At 33.6% G+C, this 22743-nt stretch overlaps 1 protein-coding gene across 5 annotated transcripts in view; it reads left to right on the forward strand.

The window, feature by feature from the left end:
• The window catches only part of Eip75B (Ecdysone-induced protein 75B), a 395498-nt gene that overhangs the window by 251105 nt on the left and 121650 nt on the right, over window positions 1–22743 (forward strand). The window contains exon 1 of one of the 5 annotated variants that reach the window (XM_072525097.1): window positions 18520–18565. The exons of 3 other annotated variants lie outside the window; for them this stretch is intronic. In XM_072525097.1, the coding sequence (XP_072381198.1) occupies window positions 18535–18565 (31 nt within the window). In that variant the 5' untranslated portion in view covers window positions 18520–18534. Of the gene's footprint in view, window positions 1–18519; window positions 18566–19634; window positions 19702–22743 lie in introns of those variants that run through there. One more of the 5 variants, XM_072525095.1, reaches the window with a different exon arrangement.

The raw sequence follows: 22743 nt of genomic DNA on the forward strand, positions 1-22743 counted from the left end.
TCGTATGTTTGTTCTAATGATTCATACTGAAACTCTTCTAGCTTTTGGTCCAATCTTCGCTTATATAGGTCTTTTATGACTATATGACTATTTATTTACTTATAAAACGGTTAGAAATAATTCAATTAATCATAGCAGCCTGGGCATTCGGAGCTGCTCATCGACATGACATAACCTCACCCAAGCCTGTCTAATTTTTCCGAAGGGTCTACTGTTCCGATGCAGGATTAATATATAACATCTCCTCCCTCGTTAGAGATCAAGCTTAATGGGAGCTTTTACTAATTTTCTGGAGCGCGTTTTAATATCACAATCCGTGGATGTTTCATCTCTAGGTAGAGATGGGCTTGTTTCTTCTTGTGATAAACTTGGGATGGGCTCCTTTGGTTCTAATTGAACCGATTCATGTCTCGAATTTGAATTCACTGTGGATTCAATTGTAACAGTATTGAATCCATATTCCAAATTCCATATTTTGCGAAATGAATCCAGATAGAAGTCCAGGAAGAAGAAGAATATCTTGGTTAAAGAACCTCAGAATCTGGTTCAATACAACATCTGTGCAGCTTTTCCGCGCTGCTGCAGATAAGATAAAGATTGCCATGATGATCGCCAACATTCGTAACCGATAGGCGCATCAAGAAAAAGAAAAATAGAGGTTTCTGACTTTTGTGTCTCGTCAGAATCTAGGATTCTATTGTCACCTCTGTCTTTTCTCATTATTTGCTTGCGCGAATTTTACATCATTACTACATACTAGATAAATACAGTAACTTAAAATTTTCATAATCTTACCTTTCTGCCATAATTTTGTTTGTTTGTTTTTAATATAAACATTTCATTATCTTTATACAAGGTATGACCATTGTTGATTGAAATCGATGAATGCTTACTATTATGGCAAGAAGTTTCAAAATTAAATCTAGCTCTAGGACGAACTTTAAAAATACCTTCGCTCGAAGAAATCCCTATAGACGTTAAAGTAGTTGTTCTATGAGAGAATAAAAAGTTTCTGGGCCTGTTCCAAATTTTTCTTTACTATTTGAACACTACACTCCTCAGCACCATTACTTTGAGGGTGATACGGAGGTGTCTTCACTGATTTTATTCCATTTGCTTCACAAATTCACTGAAATTGAAAGAAGGTCCATTGTCTGAGACTAATTCGACCGGAAGACTAATTATAGCAAATATATCTCTTAATTTTGATATAGTCTCTGATGTATCTGTGCCATTTGACATCTAACCATTTTGATTTCTGATCAAGTAAAATCAAAAATGTGTATTCAAATTTAAAGAAGAAATCTATATATACTCTGTAAAAGTTGTGTGGTGCCTCATTCAATACACAACATATTTGGCGACGAGTTACAGAAAGAATCCACGTAAAAATCGAAAAATGTCGTTAATTGAGGCCACTGAACAATTCGATCCTGCTAAAAGTGATGTCAAGTGTTATCTAGAATAGACTTGAGAGAGACTTGAACAGTTATTTTTATCTAATGTAGTGGAAAAATACAAGGAAGTTCCATTATTGATTACTCTCATTGGTGGAGAAGTTTACAGTGTCTTAAAAGACTTATTAGCACCAGAATTACCCAGTTCAAAAACATTTGAAGAGTTAAAAAGACTGACTGAAGATAATAGTCCAAAGCGTTTAGTTCTCGCTGAAAGGTATAAATTTTACAACACAAATCAAGAGCCGTAGGAGAATATTAAAAGTTTTGTGTCAAAACTAAAAAGTGTGGCTCAATATTGTAAATTTGGTAAATTTTTCATAGAATCTCCCAGAGACAGACTTGTATGTGGTGTACGATCAGTCACAGTAAAACCTAAACTCCTGGCAGAAGATCATATTTCCTTTGAAAGAGTTTATGAGATAGCATTGTCAATAGAACTTACAGAAGGTCAAGTTAGAAGGACGGAACCGGAAAATGTAGCTTCAATTTAAGAAAAGTTAGATAAAGGTATGTTCAGAAAGAAGGAAGCTACAATTAAAAATGATGGTGGTCATCAAGCTGGTAAAAGTTATGTCCAATATAAGTCATGCTTTAGATGTGGTAGAAACATGACCCATCAAAATGTCCAGCCAAGGCATGGCGATGTTTCAGTTGTAAGAAAGTGGGACATACAAGTACTGTTTGTCGTTCGAAAGTTATGTTGTTAGAAGAAGGGGATATACAAGATGAAGTGAAGGAAGGAAATTCATTATTTCTGGGATTCTTGTCTTCATTAGAACCTGAAAATTCAGCTCCAGAAAAAATAGTATTAGAGATGGAAGGTAACTCAATTTTATTTGAGATTGATACTGGTGCATGTCGTAAGGTAATTCATATAAAGGATTAATATATAATTGTTTTGGGGCTATAAAGCACCCCTAAAACGGTCGGTAAAGGCATTGATTGGATCATTTAAAACCGATACAAAGTACAGCTACTTTCTCAGATTAATGTAACCGATGAGTCCTACTATAAACGTAATGGCGCTATAAAAGAGGGAGAGCAAGGAGCTACGACTTAACAAAATGAGTAAAAATTGGATGAAAGCCACGTATTGTAGATGGGGTTGAATAATTATGTCCAGCACTGAACGTTCCAGGTTTGACGAGATTAGCGATGATGAAAATCATCTTTAGAGTTTGTACAAGCATTATATGTATATTAATAATTATGGTTTGATTTGCAGTTCGTTCCTTTTTCGAATATTTGTTCACCGTTGCAACAACAAAAACCGATTCCTCTTTGCATTTTACGATATTTTTTGCTTACATAAATTAATATTCAATGTTACCGAGCACAACCAACGTGTTTAGAGATGTGTATGTAATACATTTTAGAACAAAAGACAGGTAACCGAACGTTTATACACCTACCTAACTGATAAATATGAAATCTGCCTGAATAGTGTTGCGTATCCAACGTGCAATTTTACCACTGATGTAACCGACGACAGTTCACCTAGATATAACGGGTCGCGACCCAAATATGGGTCAGCGCTCTTAATACCGACACAATTCATTGTTAGTTTATGTTTGTTTTCTTGTTTAAAAAGTCTTCAAAATTATAATTACACGATCCGTAACACAAAAGTTAACAGAAACTTTGTTGTTACAGGAAACTTGAAGCATTCAATATACGGGTTGTTTCATTAGTATAATATGTTGATAACACAGGTCTACAAAAAAAAAACTTTTTGAAAGATGTTTTAAATTTGACGTTAAAGTGATTTTATATAATTTTGGTGCGCTGATTCCAAATCTGCAAACCAATTTTTTCTATCACGTAAGATATTTTAGCAAACCAAAAAATAAAAAAAATAAAAACACTAAATGTGCGTATAAATACATTTATTAATATATTTAAAAAATAAAAGTAATGCTCAAAATAAAGAAAACTACATATTTTGTATGCACAACTTAATGAAATCTTTTCCTTTTTGTCAAAAAACTGCGTTTGGTAGAAATTTTTCTATAAATTTTGTCAGGATTATCACGTTATACCTGATAACGTCTTTCCATCTGCTTAATGTCTTGGTGGAAACGTTCCCATTGCTCTTCGCTAACAGCTCCAAGATTTCCTGGAAATTGATCTAGATGAGCGAATAAAAAATGTACTTTTAAACTCATATTGCATTCTAGAATACGAAAATTTTGTAGCATTTGTGTGACAATGTTCTCATAGTCTGGAACTTTCTTATTTCCCAAGAACTTTTCGATAACTTCTTTAAATGAAGTCCACGCTTTCTTTTCGATAAGCGTCATAGAATTTTGAAAGTTTTCGTCTCTGCATAAAAATCTAATGTCGAGACCAACAAAAACTCCTTCTTTTAATTTTGCATCGGACAACTTGGGAAATTTTGAACAAATATATTTAAAACATTCTCCGTTTTTGTCAATAGCTTTAACAAACTGTTTCATCAAACCTAATTTTATATGCAGAGGGGGCAATAAAATTCTTTCACGATCAACTAAGGCATTGTGTTTTATGTCTTTACTTCCTGGCGTAAGATTTTCTCGTGTAGGCTATTCTTTTTGGGTCCAATGTTTATCTCGTGCTCGGCTGTTCCATTCACAAATGAAGCAAGGCTATTAAGTATAACCTGACTGTTGTTCAAGTAGCATACACAGAACTTTTAGATCTCCAAAAAGCATCCAGTTATGGTCTCGGTATTTAATTTTTTCTAAGAGAAGTTCCAAGTTTTCGTATGTTTCTTTAAGGTGAACAGAATGAGCGACCGAAACAGAAGCCAGTATATTACCATTATGCACTACTTTTGCTAGAGTCAATAAATAGTCGCCATTCCTCCTTTTCATAAGAGGCAGCTCTCCTAGCTTAATAATTAAGTCGGAGATATTGTTACAATATACTAAAGAATCTTCTTGAGTAAAATATGTACTCAGTTCATTTTCTCGATTTCTGTAGAAACTGGTTGATGTACCTGGAGCCAGCAAATTTTTATCACGAAGTCTAGAGGCTAGAAGTTCTTAGGCATCTTTGGGAAGATTTAAGTCTCTTATTAAATCGTTTATTTCCATTTGATTAAATATATGTGGTCCTTCTTCTGCTTCAAAAGTAACGTCGGGATCTATGGACTCAAATGCAGACTTCCGAATCAGACGATAACACATTCTCTAACTCCTTTTGGTGGAATAGGTATGGGTACATCAGGGCCATGAGAAATAGGTCTAATAGCAGATTTTAGGTTCGGGTATAAAATACTTTTTTTATTCTTACAATTAAATCCCTTTAAATCGCAGGAGCAAAAGTAGCAATAATCAGAATGGTTTTGTGGCTCATGCCACACCATGGGAACTCCAAAACTCAATGACTTTTTTATTCCTTTTGTCCAACTTCTTCTTAAAGCTTCTACACAAACTTTACATACAATATGTGGTGCCCAAGATTTGTCTTGTTCTCCTATTTTCACTCCAAAATAGGCATGATACGCATTACGAACAAATAATGTTATGTTATGTCTTTGTTTTGCAACCACAAACTCCCACAAATATACCTAACAAAAGCAGTCTGCATTATTAACACAATGTCTCCTTTCCATAGCTCGAAAAAAGAATAGAATAACAAATAAATAGCACTAATTCGAATTTGATGTTGATGCGTTTATTTACGACTGGGATAGGTGCAGCCGCAGTATTGCACTAGCTCACTAATTTTACAGTGTTGCCACAATTCAGAATTTTATTAAAATATTTTTGGACAACTGTTTGTGCCACATATATTTACACTAAAAACCGTTTTTCTAATTTAATATGTAAACTTTTCGTATAATCAAGGAATTTTTATAAGATCTCGATTTGCGAAAAATTGGAAGGTGATAGAAAAAAACTAATGTCAGTTTCGGATTCAGGAGGTCAAAATTACCTAACAAAGGATGTTTATTTTAAAACATCGTTCAATAATGTCATATTCAACCTACCAAAAGATAATTTTACAGACTGAGTTTCAAACAAGAATTCCCATTCGCCTCATTGCTGTAAGATGAATTGGTGTCTTGAAATACAATTTCAAAATATTGCTTTAGTTTTACGACGAAAAATTTTCATACTCGGCACAATAAAAATATTTGGCAATAATTAAAATGCTGATAAAAGTAAATATGTATATCACAAATAAATTGGGGAATGATAATAAAAAGAATTCTTTGTATATTGTGTAAGATCTGTCTCAATCACCGTATATCAAGATAGTATTGAAACAACGTAATCTGAGCAGCTTTGAAAATGCCAAACGAGACCAATCGTTCAGTTCCCAAATCCTGATTTTCTTAAACAACTAGTCTTAAATTTTCCGCTCTAGAAAGAAAATAGCGTCTTGGTCGGTTTTTCGACCCCTTCGTTCTCGTGGTTCAATTCGGGTCAAGCACCTATTTTTCTTTCCTCCAAGAGTTCACACGCGATTTTACTCAACATAATATTGGTGTTGTTGGAGACAATTACTGTGTGTATCGAGAAGATTATGATCACAAAGGGTTTCTTATTAAAACTAACATTTGTTAAGTGGACAAACTGGAACGAGTCATCGGAGGATATTATATGATAATAAAAGAATAGAAAAGTCAGCTTAGAGCTAGGAAATAAGGAGATAGACAATTCACAGAAAGTGTACAATTCTTATTAAAAAAAACTCCACATTAAGAGAGTTAGAGAGTTTATTTATTTAAATACTTAACTTCTTCTGAGCAGTAAAAACAATGCTTCAGAAGATATTTTGTTATAACTTTTTCGAAATTATTACAGCTTAGCAGTTTAATACTTTTTGATAAATTATTGTAATAGTTATAATTAAGGCAATTTTGCAAGGTCGGCAGTGTTCTAGATTACTAACCCCTGCTAAAATCCTGATAGCTTTCTTTTACATTTTAAAAATTGCATTGCAAGAGGTCCTAATACCGAACCTCGTGGGACTCCATGTTTTACGGATAGAAAATCGGAGAGATGACCTTTAGATACTACCACCTGGCGTCTGCCACATGGATTAAAATTATGAGCTTAAGAGGGATACCTCTGATTCCATAGTAATTTAATTTGTGGAGCAAAATGTCGTGTGAAACGCAGTCAAAAGCTTTTGACAAGTCGCGAAGACAAATTGCTATGCGATTGCCGCGTTCAAGCCCTTCAATCACCTCGCTCACAACATTAAATACCGCGTTCGTATTAGAACGAGCACTTCTGAATCCATATTGTGAGTTGCTAACGTAATTATTTGACTCCAAATAGGAATAAAATTGTTGTTTGATAACCTTTTCAATCACTTTCCCAAAAGTAGAAACGATGCTTATGGGTCTGTAATTGTCAGTTTTTGAGGAATCACCTTTTTTGTAGGTAGGTAGTACTTTTGAGTATTTTAGTACTTCCGGAGATACTCCAGTTGATAGAATTAAATTAATAAAATGAGTATTAAAACTACTGTTTAGTAAATTTATTTTAAAATTTCTTTAAAAATTACTACGAGACTTTATTATTTGATAGACCTTTCCACAACAGGATGAAAAAAAAAGGACTTGCTCGGAGAACGATAATTTCTATAATTGAAGAGGATATCGACACTAATAGTGGTAATCGGCATAAGAGTACCTACATCCGTATAGGGTGACTTATACATACATGCATATAGGCATTTCTGTAAATATGGAAATCGGAATGATTTTTCAAATATTTTTCAAAAAACGATACTTTCCCGTACTATTTAAAAGGAACACATCGCATCGGATATCTGATGTCTTCTTCGGGGCTTCCGGGATCTTAGTCTCATGAGATGACACTCCCAGATTTCTTTACTACACTGGAGTGTTTTGGTGAATGGCAAATGATTCACGTATTTCTTTTTCATCATCTTTTTCAATTAATTTTACCTGTTCAGTTACTTTGTTATTGCTTTCGATACATTTTCATTGTCTTTTAAAATGCCATCCAATTTTCCATCACCATTTATATTTACAGTGGTTTTTTATCATTATTTTCATCCTTTTTCAGCTATTATAAATATTCGTATTTTTTTTAGTCGATCGATTTTGAATCATAAGAAGCAGTTTTAGCAGTGTAGATTAGGCAAGGGTGGTTGGTGTTGTCGTTTTGGAGGTCGTTGGGTCGTTCACATCGTTTGGTTGTCGAGGTCAAACCGGGCGATATGGGTCATTCATTCTCATTCCATACTTTTAAAACGTTGTTACACAATCGGTGTTAATTTAATCGAAAACCTTGCACACGTTCTTTAGAACGCCTTCGGTACTGTTCTGTTGATTAATCGTTTGAGCTGTGCAATATTTTTATCATTCTCTGAATATAGCTGTAGTTTTTGTTGTTACCGGATCAGGCTTAGCGTATTTCATATCCCAGTCGACATTCATCTTTGTTTATTACCTGTATTTAAAAAACCTTAAGACAATGTGCCTTGTTGGACATTTGATTGAAATATATTACGTGATATAACATTAAAAGGAAGTATAGAGAATTATTTATTTAAATTGATATACATATTTAAATTAGTATCAAAATTTTCCAAAAGGATTATAAGTTTGTACACGTGCAAAAAACCACTTACAGCTTTATTCAGCTTTAAAAAACTTTTGGTTTACATATTAAAAATGGCTGATGTAATGTCGACGATAAACAACTTTTATTAACATTTACAGCCTCTTTTTGGGCAAGTCCTATAAATCCTGTAGATCACTATGTAAATGCACAAAAATGTAGGCTATATTTGCAAGATATGCTAGGCTTGACAATCCTTTTGATGAGGTTTCAATAGATACTTCAACAAACTTTAATACAAACGTCCAAACAGTTATTGCTTACCAAATATCAACACTGTTTCTCCTTGGGCAGTTTCCATTCCAACTATTAATACCTCTTCCTCGTCCCCCAATAATTCCGTAGATATAGTAATTATGATCTTGGATATACCGATATATATATATATATATATATATATATATATATATATATATATATATATATATATATATATATATATATATATATATATATGGATGGAAAAGAAAATGTAATGGCATGGGAATCCCTCTCAACGACGAGACTGCACTGTATACCTTATGTTTCGCTGATGACCAAATACTGATTGCTCAGGATCACGACGACTTGAGTTACATGACTCGGAAGCTAATAGAAGAATATAACAAATGGGGTCTCGAAGTCAACATTAAGAAAACTGAAACCATGTGTATTGGAGGGACAAAGCAGTCCATTATATTAGACGATGGGGTAGAAATTAGACACTGTGATGAATACAAGTACCTGGGTATGAACATAACTGAAGATGGAACACTCGATGCTGCTATAAAAGACAGAAACATACAGGGTAGAAAAGCCATATCCATGATGAATGGCATTCTGTGGGACCAAACAATATCTAAAGCGAACAAACAACTCATATACAACACCATACTTAAAAGTGTAATCACATATGGCAGTGAATTTACTGTGGTACAGTATAGAGAACAACAACAACTGGATATGCAAAAATAGGTATAAAATAAAAGTTTATACAAAAACAAAATAAAAAATGTGTAAGGAGCTTCCATACAACGTTTTTATTTTCATACAAGGAAAATCTTTGTTGGAGTATTTCTTATGAGAAGTGACAATTATTGTAACAAGATTGGGTGCTTATTAAGAAGAATATGATATAAATACGTTTTCACTGACGTCAGTAAACGACAGAAAGATACACCTGCTGCATTGCCTTTGGTATTGTCTCTTTCAGGAGGAAATAATTCCAGGCCGCCGTCTGTAAACCTCGAAAACCATGTGCCATTACTCGTAATATTTCTATTTTTATTTCATTGACGTTGAACAAATAATTTGTGTATATTTTCTTTAATTTGTCACTCAACACGACTTTCCTGTTTTATTATAAAACGTTGATCATTTCTCTCCTTCGGTGTTATCTAATTAAATCCTGAATAGTGAGAATGTACGTCACTAAAGATAATATTAACCCTTGCGTCAGTTTCCTCACGTTTGTACTCTCATGATTTTGTTGGTAGTTTGTAGCAGAATGTGGTAAAAATTTTGACGACTGTTGCAACGTGTTGTGTTGTCCAAAATAGATGATATGGACAAAGACGTCATTATTTGTTAAAAACGTGAAATCCCAAAATAGTAAAAAATATATAAAACATTCAGTAGCGGAGAAATTGATACACATTAGTTATACATAGCTAATAGCTTAGGTGGTAAGGTGTCTTAAGGGTAAGAGAAAGTACAGAAATTATGTGATTTTTTGTTTGTAAACGCGTTGACGCTTTTTGCTAATGTTTGATAACATAAAAACCCAAATAAACCTATCAACAGAACCATTGGAAAGGAAAATTACTACATAAATTATAACAACAAAAAACCGTATTACCAAACCAAACGAAATAAAAGAAAAGTTTACCAAAAGTGGCTGACCACAAGAAATCAAGAAGACAGAAAAGAATACACAAGGCAATTTTATGAAAAAAAAAAGAAATAAAGAATAGAAAAAACAAATTTGGTCAAAAAAAAATGTAAAGATATAATAATAATGATAATAGTGGATAGGTAAAAAGAAATAAGAATAACACTTACTCACAATCAATTTATTCTACCACCAACGACCGTTTTCGCATACTATAGTTTGCTATGCATCTTCAGGTCAACTGTACATGGTAAACTAAATGCTGAAATTACAAAAACCCGCATTAGGGTGCTGTCTGAAACAAAATATATATCAATTATCTTCTTCTTTGAGTACCGTGGCCAAGTTTTAGGCGTGGGTAGCTTCCATGACGATTTGCCGATATCGTTCTCGATCTTGCCCGTCACTTAATAATTCATCTGCTGATAAACCAGTCCATTGGCGAAGGTTTCGGAGCCATGAGTATTTCTTCCTTCCAATTCCTCTTTTTCCGTCGATCTTTCCATCGAGTATCAACTGCATTATCCTGTATCTGCTTCCTCTCATTACATGCCCCAGATATTCGAGTTTTCTCTTTTTATCATCTTTATTAAGTGAAATGTGTTGAACCCATGATATTCTGAGCATTCTACGATATAACCACATCTCGAAGGCTTCTAATTTGTTCATGTTAACCTTCATAATCCAGTTTTCACATCCATACAGTAATACAGGATACACATAACATTTTAGGAACTTAATTCTCAGCTGTAAGTTCAGCTGAGAATTGCTCAGAATAGATCTACTACTACTACTACTACTACTACTATCGGTTCACAGCGTTCTCCGACACCTTCCGACTCCTAACCGCCATTCTTCTCTATTTAACCATAGGCCTGGAGAGATTTCTCTTTCCTTTAGTTCTTTTTCAATTCCCTCTCTCCAGCTTCTTCTCGGCCTTCCTCTTTTTCTTCTTCCTTGTGGTGTCCACGTCAAAATCTGTTTCGGAATCCTGTCATCTGGCATTCTCTATACATGGCCGTACCATATTAACTGTTTTGTTTTTATGTTATCAACTATTGTATGCTTGACTCCCATCATTTCTCGTGTTCTCTCATTTGGTATCCGATCTTATCTTGATTTGCCTGCTGCTCTTCTCCAGAAGTCCATTTCTGTTGCTAGTAACAGTTTCTCTGTTCTTTGTTTCATTGGCCAAACTTCACTGCCATATGTGATTACACTTTTAAGTATGGTGTTGTATATGAGTTGTTTGTTCGCTTTAGATATTGTTTGGTCCCACAGAATGCCGTTCATCATAGATATGGCTTTTCTACCCTGTATGCTTCTGTCTTTTATAGCAGCATCGAGTGTTCCATCTTGATTTATCTTCATACCCAGGTACTTGTATTCATCACAGTGTCTAATTTCTACCCCATTGTCTAATATAATGGACTGCTTTGTCCCACCAATACACATGGTTTCAGTGTTCTTAATGTTGACTTCGAGACCCCATTTGTTATATTCTTCTATTAGCTTCCGAGTCATGTAACTCAAGTCGTCATGATCCTGAGCAATCAGTATTTGGTCATCAGCGAAACATAAGGTGTACAGTGTAGTCTCGTCGTTCCCATGCCATTACATTTTCTTTTCCACAGCTTGAGTGCTTGTTCCAGATAAATTTTGAAAAGAGTAGGCGAAATACAGCAACCCTGCTTTAGTCCTTTCGTGATCTTAAATCCCTCAGATATCCTTGATCCAGTTTTAATTTTTGCAGTCGTTCCATTATACAGACTTTGGACTGCTTTGATAAGACCATGCTTAATGTTGGTTTGCTGTAGGGTTGACCATAGTTTACTGAGGGGTACACTGTCATATGCTTTTTGTAAGTCTATGTACAACAGGTGAACTTCTTTATTGACGGCTGTTTTTTTCTCAATGTTGTTGCGTAATAGAGTACAAGTGGTCTACTGTGGATCGCCCAGCTCTAAAACCAGCTTTCTGCTCTGCTTCGTAATCTCTATAGTCATTTTCTATTTTGTTCTTAATAAGTTTCCCATACATCAGAATAGATCATAGAATAGAAGTTTCATAAATGATCCTCTTGCAATTTCTATACGAGTTTTCATTTCTTCATCCGGATTTAGTGTCTAGTTTATTCAACATCCTAGGTATTTAAAATGGTTAACTATTGTTATCGGTTCATTATTGACAATTAGTTGTATAGCGCCGAGGTCTTGTTTACTAACCACAAGTAACTTTGTCTTTGTTGTATTTATGCTTAGTCCGTTATTAGAGCATTCTCTAGTGACTCGATCTATAAAGAATTGAAGATCTTCGATACTTTCAGTCATGATCGCGTTGTTATCTGCATATCTGATGTTGTTAATAGTTTCTCCCCCGATTCGAACTCCACATTGCCCTTCCAAGGCTTTGTTAAAAATTATTTCTGAGTAAACGTTAAACAAAGTTGGGGTCAACTCACAACCCTGTCTAACACCTCTTTGAATAAAAATTTTGTCTATTTCTTTGCCGTCTACCAGAATAGAAGCTTCTTGATTCCAATATAAAGTTTGTAAAAGTCTCAGATCTTGATGTTGAACCCTATCAAACGCCTTCTCAAAATCTATAAAACAGACGCAAATTGGTTTCTGTACTTCCTATGATCGTTAAAGTAGTGTTAGCATTGAGAACAAAGCTTCCTTTGTTCCCAACCCTTCCCTGAAACCGAATTGTTTATTTCCTATTGTGTCTTCACATTTCTGCTTGATTCTATTAAGAATTATCCTAGTCTAGTCGAGACTAATTAGTCTAAAGTCTTTACATGATGATGTATTAGGATTTTTTGGAAGTGGGATAAATGTAGACTCTAACCATATTTGTGGCAGTGTTCCAGTTTCGTACATGTGGTTATAAATGTTTGTTAGTTCTGAAACATTGTCGGCGTCTAGAAGTTTGAGCAAGTCTGATGGTATTTGGTCAGGGCCTGGAGATTTCCTATTTTTGCTTTGTTTGATGGCTTTCTCTACTTCTGCTTTTAAAATACTAGGACCAGTATTCGTATACTTTGTGGTGTTAAGTGGTGGCCTCGTATCCAGGAAGAACTCTTTTATGTAGTTGGTCCACCAGGTAAAAGAACCAGAGACAGACCTTAACTGAGATGGAGACAACAAGTGGAAGAAGACTTAGAAGGAATATAGAAATTAGAAATATAGAAAAGGCACTTAAAGAGAGAGGAGAATGAAGAAAAGTAGTGGAAACAGCGAAGTCACACCAGAAACTGTAAAACCAAACCCAGAATGGGATGAACCTCCACACAAAAAGGATCTTTAAGTGAAAACAGCTTCAGCTTCTTGTATAGCTTGTATATTATAATCATTTTTTGACTAGCTTTTATTCAGAAGAGATATTTCGGTATAAAAATGTACACCAGTTATCCTTATCAAACAAATTTGCCAATTGTTGTTTTGCACAATTTTTAACCTAAACATTTAACATATTTCCAAAAATCGACAAAAACACTCGAGATTAATTTGAATAAACTAAAGCACCAATAAAGGAATCATTCACCTTACGATTTTTTGTCTAGATAAAAAGTGATAACTTTTATTTTCGGAATTGTTACCAGGTTATTGGTGAAAAATTTACTTCGCTGAGGCAACACTTGTTTGTTTACCGTATCACTTAAACCAAAATCAATATCATTGGGTCAACAATTAAAAATGTTTTGAATTTTGTTGAAAATTAAAGAGGTTAAGGGGTCTAAAAAGCGTTAATTTATTTCTAAAAATTACTCATTGTGTAATATTACGAAAATATTCTTAGGAATATTTAGAGGATTTAGATAGATAAACTGTCACAATTAACAATGATATGTATTTTTTTTAATTTTCCTGTACGAAGTTGTCTCCAATTTGTATACCTGTATTATATAAGTAGAAAAAGATCTTTTTACAAAAGAATTTTGACAAATCTGCAGATACAGAATGACTAGAATATTCTCAATTTAAATTAGATGTTATGCCAGTCATCGTTTGAATGTTTTTTCAAAAATTTTATTAATGCTTTCGATAATCTCGTTTCCATCTGACCCTTTGAAAAATCTGCATTTTCTCTAAGTTGTTGTATTACATTCACACAATCAACTAAAGGATCTTCTAATTTTTCTAGTTTGGCATAATATAAACAAAATATTTCTAAAATAATCACATTTCCTAAAAATCCTAAATTATAAACAAAAACTCTAAAGTAACGCCCTTATTTGAATAGTGGAGAGCGAGGCAAGTTGAGACAAATTTCGTATTTTCTTCTTCTTTACTTGTCATCTCCACGTCGAAGGTTGGCAATCATCACTGCTATTCTAACTTTTGACACTACTGTCCGAAAGTGTTCAGTTGAGCTGCATCCAAACTATTCTCTGAGGTTTCTCAGCCAGGACATTCTTCTTCTACCTATGCTGCGCTTTCCTTAAATCTTTCCCTGCATTATTAGTTTTAGGAATTCATATCTGTCACCACGTGTTATATGACTCAGATATTGTAGTTTTCTTATTTTGATGGAATCCAGTATCTCCCTGCTGTTCTCTAATCTTCTTAGTACTTCTGCATTGGTTATTTTGTCTGCCAGGAGATTAGCAGTATTCTTCGATATGTCCACATTTCAAATGTTTCCAATTTATTGAGACATTGTTCATTTAAAGTCCATGTCTCCACACCATACAAAAGAACAGAAAAAACATAACACTTTAGTACTGGTTTTCTAAGATTTAGGCTGAGGTCTCTACAACATAATATTCGTTTCAAATTATTGAATGCACTTCTAGCCTTTCCTATTCTAATTCTAATTTCTATGGTATAATCGTTTGTTTTATTAATGTTTGCCCTTAAATAGTTATAATTCTAATCTCGTTCTATCGTTTTAGTATTTACGTGTAGATTAATGTATCTAATATTTTTCTTTGATATAACCATGAATTTTGTTTTCTTTATGTTTAGTGACAGACCAAATTCTTCACTCGCTGCAACAACCTTATCTAAAATTCTTTGTAGATCTGTAATATTTTCTGCTATTATTATTGTATCATCAGCATATCTAATTTCACGTATGGTTAGGCCATTTATTTTTATGCCTGCTACTTCATCTTCGAATGTTTTTTTGAATATTTGCTCTGAGTATGCATTAAACAGTGATGGCGACAAGACATAGCCCTGTCTAACAACTCTTTTGATTTTTGTTTTATTAGTTTTTAAATTATTTATTCTTATGACTGCTTCTTATTCATAATACAGATTATTTATTATTCTTATATCTCATGTGTCGATGTTCTTTGTTCTCACTACTTTTATTAACAGATTATGTTTCACTGTATCGAATGCCTTGTTATAATCTAGGAAGCAGACATACATGTCCTGGTTTACACCTAGACATCTCTGTATTATCACATTTACTGCATATAATGCTTCTCCGGTTCCTTGAGCATTTCTAAATCCGAACTGAGTTTGTCCAATGTGTTGTTCTAACTTTTTATATATTCTACGATGAATAATCTTTATTAATACTTTTAGTATGTGGCACATTAGACTGATAGTGATCGCAATATTGTCTGGCGTTTTTCTTTTTTGGGTATACTCACGAATGTTGATAGAAGCCATTCTTTAGGTAATATACCTGTATATGATATTAAATAATTCGACAATAACATGTATATTGCAGTCGACGATAAGTTGCAATATTTCTGTCGGTATTTCGTCTGGTCTTACTGCTTTCCCAGTTTTCATTTCTTTAATCGTGTGTTTTACTTCATTTATTTCTAGTCCAGTCTCTTTAACAAAATATTCGTAATCTATTTTGTCTCGTTTGTCGTTAAACAGTTCTATATAGTTTGCCCATACCATCAATTTGTTTTCTGTATCCATTAGTGTGTCTTCCTTTACATCAACTAGTAGTTTGTATTCTGGTCTTCTAGTTAATTCTTTTATTTTCCTGTATAAATTAAAGCTATCATGTTTATTTTGTAGCATTTCTATTTCATCACATTTTTCTTTTAACCAATTTTCTTTTGCTATTCGAATTTGTCGCCGTATCTCGTTTTGTGTTTGCTGGTACAATTATTTATTTTTGTCCTTATATCTTATATTTTTCATCGAGTTTAGTATTTTGTCCGTCATCCAATCTTTTTTCTTCTCTTTGGTTTTGCGTAGATACTTTTTTGAAGGTTCTATTAAGTCAGTCTTTATTTTTTCCCAGTTTTTGTTGATGTTTTCTTCATTACATTCCCCTTCAATCTCTACGGTGTTTAGACGTTCATTTATTTTTTCATTGATATTTTCTGTGATTTCTGGATCTCTTAGTGCATTTATATCAGTTCTTTCTTTTTTTTTCTGTCTTCTCTATTCTTTTCATTTTAATTTTCATATGTGCTACTAAGAGATTATGGTTAGATGCTATATTTGCTCCAGGTTGTGTTTTGACTGCAGTAATACTATTCCGAATTCGTATTTTAATTTTTACAATGTTAGTTTAGATTTTTTTCCTATTAAATATGTTATGATATGATATTTTTATAAAATTTACCTTTTTTTATAGTGGTACAAAGTGTATCAAAATTCCCCACATGGGGGCAAGTTGATATTAAGTGGGGGCAGGTTAAGACAAGTATATAAATGTTAAGGAAATGGATATTATGGTAGAAATTACACACTTAATACAATATTAAAGTAATTTATTTGACAAAAAAAATACAAAAGTGAAAAATAAAATATATTATTGATGTTATTCACACAAATTATGAGATTTTTGGTCAAAACTTGCCTCGAGTAAGACTCCTAACATATAAGACCTTTTACTAGTGCAGAATTTTTTTGGCTTCTTTTTATTCAGCTTCGTTCTCTAGCCTTTTCTTTACTGGAGTGCTTGTAAGAACCGCAGATTTCAAAGGTTTCTTCCCTTTTTTATTATTTTTCCTCTCTCCAGCTTTTGGATAGGGACGAGTTTGTTGAGGACTCATCGTATACAGGTGTATAGAAATACTCTTACTCATAGAAGACGTAGATTGGTGCCCCTGTGACTGTATATTCTCAACGTTGCTAGTCCCAGCTTGGGTAGTTTCGACAGCGCTGTTTTGAAAAGTCATCCCTATATCTGTAACTGAGCTTGACAAGCAGTCAGCATCAGTAAACAGGTCTTTGTTGTGGGGCGCGATTCCTGTGGCTTGAAATCCAGAAATAATATTCGTAGGACTTATGGCTTTGGGCAGTGCCAATTTTACGATCCCAGGAATATCGTAAATTGTCACTGTTTTACCTGGATTGTTCGTCATTCAATCAAGTGAAGAAAATAAAATTTTTTAAAAGGTCCGTGAAGTGATTTGTCAAGAGGATACTGGCGATGAGAAGTGTGAGGGGGAAAGGATAACATGAAGATCCCATTTTCTTTACAAAAATTAATCACTTTAATATAAATATGTGATTCATGGTTGTCCAAAACTAACAAACAAGGATGGTTGTACATAGATCTCACATGGTCTTGAAAATGTTTAATAAACTTCAAAAATGATTCGGAAAAACGAACATCGGAGGAACCGAGGCGCTGACACCCAAGACTATAACCGTTTGCCCTCTCTCCGCTGACGTAGCTTTCCCTTTTTGGCGTACTCCTTTTTCTGCTACAATTTTTTTCAACCTGTGTACTGTTGGCACACCGGTTTCATCCACATTTAATATATCCTTGTTTTCAAATTGGTACTTTTCCAAAATGCATTTCAAAATAGGGCAACATTGGTTTTATTAAAACTGGTTGCACGAATAAGGCCTCTTAGTTTCAGGCTCCCTGATTAGTAGTCGATCGTGTCTTTTCATAAATAATGTGACCCAGGCCTTTGTAACCATTTTATGGTTAACCCATGTATCAGGTACAGCAATGGCATTCTTATTAGCCATAGCAAGTTTATAAGCTAATATTTTAGTGTTTTATGGAGTGAGTTCCATAATAAATTTTCGATGAATGTATTGTGTACTCGTCAAGTTCAGACTCTAGTTGATCTGGGAAATCTGTCTTGGTTTATCATACAAGATTATATGGTCTCTGACAAGATCTACTGTTCCGTGTGTAGCAAATGTCATTGTCAATAGGATAACTAGTGCTCGTTAAAAATTTGAATACGTGTAAGAGTCTGATTTTGAAGATTCTGAAATGACATTCGAACATTCGAATGTTTATGATAAAAAACTAATTTTTCATAAATTCACAAATTAAGTTTACATTTTGTCTTTCGTCTCGCTGCTGATCAGTTAAAATAACATGAAACTTCCCTCTACGCCTTCACCCCCCTGAAAGTCATTCCATCGGCGACACTGCATAATCGCCCGCGTTTGAATAATGGTGCTTACAATAAATTAATATATTTATGGCAGTTATCGAGTGCCTTTGACATTATTTCAGTTCGCTAACCTTTACAGATAAGAGCGATCAGATTGTTATCTAAATTCTTAATTGGTAATATGACATTTACTAAACATCCATTGTTGATTGTGGTCTTCGTCAACAGTTTCCCTTTCATTCACTTTTGTTTTCGTCATTGTTGACAAGTGATAAGTGCTTAGCTTCTAGTGATTGGCTGGAAATTTGCCGCAGAGTGCTTGAGATGTTGAAGAACGGAATTTTTAACAGTCCAGGTATGACGAAGGATATATTTTTAGGTTAACTTCTATAATTGTCTTTAAAAAAAAAGTAAATTAACTTTGAACTTTGTGGAAAATATTTGTCAAATAAATTTACTGGCAAATTAGAGTAACATTGCATTAGCATTAGAGAAACATAGAAAAGTACTTAATGTTATTTAAAACTATTTCGCAAAACACGTTAAAGGTCCTCATGAAAAGGATTTTCATTTTTTCCACTTGTATTGTACATCAACCCCATGTACTGTCTTTCTTATTTTCTTGTTTTGTTTTTACTAATTTAATGATATTTTTCCAATATAATAAGAGTGTAACAAATAATGGCGACACCCCTGTTTCATTATCTGTTTTAAAAAGTACCTAATAATAATGTTGATGTCCATTGTAATAGATTCATTTAAAAAGGGATGTGTAACTAGATTATATATTCATGAAAACGTTCAGTAAATTATGCAATTTCATTTTCCAAATATTAAATTAGCTAAATAATTCAAAATTAGATAAAAAATCAGATGATGTTCATCTTTGACGACAGCTACTTGTTTGCATAAAAAATTGTCTTATCCCCTAGATTTAGGAATAATATTAAACATAGGTCTATTGTAATGGGCACAGGGTATAAAACAGTTAAATATTAAACTTGACTGAGCTTAAAATTGATGGAAACATATGAAATGATACATGATATAATAATAAATACAGTCACAATTTAAACAGGAGAAAAAAAATCACGAACTGTTCTGTAAACGTTTGATTTCTTAACAAAATTTGTCGAAAATCTAAAGAAAAAAATAGAAAAGATCTGCACACCCTAAACATAAATCGTCGTTTTCAAGTGCACGGTTAGGGGTCACGTGTCCAGACGCCACCGAAAAAAAGAACCGATCGACGCCTTCTTGATCCTACAGGTGATCGTCCTGTGCGCGCGCCACCACGCCTACGTGCCGCCGCGACGCTAACAACCCCAGAGCGTCCACCCTTGAAGCGCCAGTTACGAAAAAGTTACCCGCCGAAGCTTACGTTCGCAATCGCACACAGATATTTTGTTGGAAGTCGGTGTTTGGTTTATAACGCGAAAATGCCGGTGCAGGGGTTGCAGAACTCCGACGGGATCATTTATTGTCCGCCAGGTGAGCCCTTTTTGTTTTTAATAATGATAAAACATCGCATTCGGGGGTTTTATATTCGATTTTTAAAGATGTTTACAAAGAACAGCTATTGGTTTCATAAAAACATTTATTTAGATATCCAAAACATTATCACTAAGGACTAAATCTGGTGTATAAGGGGCATGTTTAATATAATTAGGTATTAAATGGTTCAGATTTTAATTATAGTTTGTTTTGGTTGCTTTCAACGTTACCGAATCATTGTGCCAGTCATTCGCATTATCGTATTTTATGAATAATAAATTTAAGTAAACTTAAAAACAATAATAGACTATATTCTACAATTGTCAGTATTATTTTTAGTATTATTGAATGATAAATTAAAATCAGTTTAACAGGACAGTTCTGTCTTTGGCAGATTTCTGTTAGTTCTTTTCTTTCCCGCGTTATTTTTTATAAGAGTTTTCTTTGATGCACCATTTCTTGTTTCTGGAAAAACTATGAGTCATCACGACTTATCGGCTAGAGGTTTTTCCCGGGTTTCATGAAAATAAGATGGAACTATTATAGAATTGAAAAGGATCGTTAATACATCTGTGACAAGTTATTAAAATTTACCAAAAGTTGATAAGATTTCCCAAAAAATGACATCTCTATTTAAAGTTGTTTTTGGAAACTATCTGGTATAAACCGGACATACTAGTGCCAATTGGCTCATTGGTCATCTTCCATTTATTCATAATACCTATTCCAGAATTTTAAAACCCTGTTCTAGCTTGTACAGGTATAGTGGATGGGTACCATATGTTTTTTGGGCTCACTTGATACTCTTCAAAAAGTATTTGGCACCAACGAACTAATGCAAAATATGATTGACTATTTTAGGTACTCTGCCATAGAGCCTGAAGCTTAATTCTCCATAAAACAGCATGAGTATACAGCATGTCCTTTCATACCCTCTTATGATTTTTAGCAGATTGCTGCATAATTTGCACGGTAATTCAACCATGTCCTATATTCTATTCATACATGTCCGTTTAATATCCATTTTTACATTTTCTTGCTGTACTTTCCTAGTAAGAGTTGTGTTGCGTTCGGATCCGGGATTTTTTCCAGTCAATGCGGCACTATTATGTCCCGCCAATCTATAGAGTTTTCTCGGCACTCCCATACTAGACTAGAGAATACGTTTAGACTCCTGAGAGACTCATAGCCGCTCGACTAATGATGCTCTTCAAAAGCTCTCAAAAGACCTTAGGTTAATTTCTCTAAGTATATTCTGCTAGAGAAAAGAAATGTTTCAATTCCAGTAAATAAAATAATTATAAATGAATACTAAATCAACCATGATTTAAATCATTTTTCATATTTTTTTGTTTAAAAAACTTTATTAAAAAAAAAATCGCATAGTTTTATGTCTGGTAATTATTTGATACATACTTCTTAATGTGGATACCTAATATTATTTTGTTTTTATTACTCTTTCCTGGAAAATCTTTCTTGTATTACAGTTTTATGTAAAATTGTTTGTTGTGGATAAATACAATATGTTTATTATGTCATTTGTATGTTGTTCTTAAGATAAAACTTTATCGCCGCGGTACATGTTATTATTAACGTCATCTAGACGTCTAAATCTTTCCAAATTGGTCTACAATATAACTATTTCCCTAGTGCATCCCTATCGCTAATCTCATTTTTATAGTATATTATAGTAAACTGCTTTTACTTTCGTTTTCCAAACATTTCCATTTATCATAAGATAATTTCTATGACCAATTCACTATTTTAAGCCCATTACGTGACGAAAATCATGTACTACACGAACTCCCACAGCTATTATTAGACTCATTATTCACCCAATTGCCCCAAAAATAATTCCCCGATACCAGGAAAGTTCCGTACACTCGGCAACATGCACCAGAAGCACATGGCACAATATCAACTTGGCAATGAAACGTAGTTCTGCAACATACCGCGCCATCTGTTGTTTCGAATCGAAACTCGACTGGCTTGGTAGAGCCGCTAGAGTTTAGCGCGTCGTCCGGTAGATGGCGGAACATGTCTGTGCGCGTGAATTCTCTCGATTTCAAGGCCCGAGAGAATGAACTGAATGAACTGATTATGTAAATAAATATTTCAAGATTTACTTTGGATTTTGTTTATTAAATTCCATTTATATTTTATGGGTTATTTAGAGAAGCTTGCGTCATTTATGAAATCGGTTTGCTTAGAATGGTGTTGTGTAATATTTTAAGTTGGAGATTGTTTTGGAAGATAATATGGGCAATAATAATAACGTATTTTTGATACAAATATAAAAAAACTCTTATTGGATTATTTTAAATTGAACGTATTGTTTGTATTCAACTCTTCTTTTTGGTTCATTGGTATTGAGCTGTTCATTTTTGATGGTGTCGCGACTATGGCTGGTCAAGAGGGTGGTGTTCAAAAAATAATTAGAGAAAAACATCCCAAAGCATTATTTTTTCATTGTGCCTCACACAAATTAAATCTGGTTGTTAATGATTTAAATACTGTTAGAGAAATTCGGAATTGTGTGGGAATTATTTAAGATGTCATCAAATTTTTCGTGATAGTACTTTGAGACGGCGATTAGCACCAAACATGCCTTTGTTATCCGAAACTCCCGAAACTCGCTGGTCATCAAAATACAAATCTATTCGAATATTTTCAGAAAATTTTATTGAAATCAAAAATGTTTTAGAAACAATAATAGCAGATAACAAATTTAATTGCTCAACAAGATCAAGAGCACAGCACCTTTCATGTGCCACATCTGATTCCACTTTTATAATTTCCCTAAATTTGATTTCCAAATATTCTTCTTTCTTAGAACCCATAGTAAACATTTTACAAACTAAATCAATAGATATGCTGGCAGTTAAAAATCATATACAGTTATTTCTTGATATGATAACAAAGCACAGACAAGAAGCGGAAACAACTTTTAAAACAATTTTTGAAAAGAGTACAAATGATGCCGAATCTCTAAGTATTACCCTTGAAAAACCACGAATCGCTCCTAGAAAGCAAACACAA

The sequence above is a fragment of the Diabrotica undecimpunctata genome, chromosome 3 (genome assembly GCF_040954645.1).
Source record: "Diabrotica undecimpunctata isolate CICGRU chromosome 3, icDiaUnde3, whole genome shotgun sequence".
Taxonomy (NCBI): domain Eukaryota; kingdom Metazoa; phylum Arthropoda; class Insecta; order Coleoptera; family Chrysomelidae; genus Diabrotica; species Diabrotica undecimpunctata.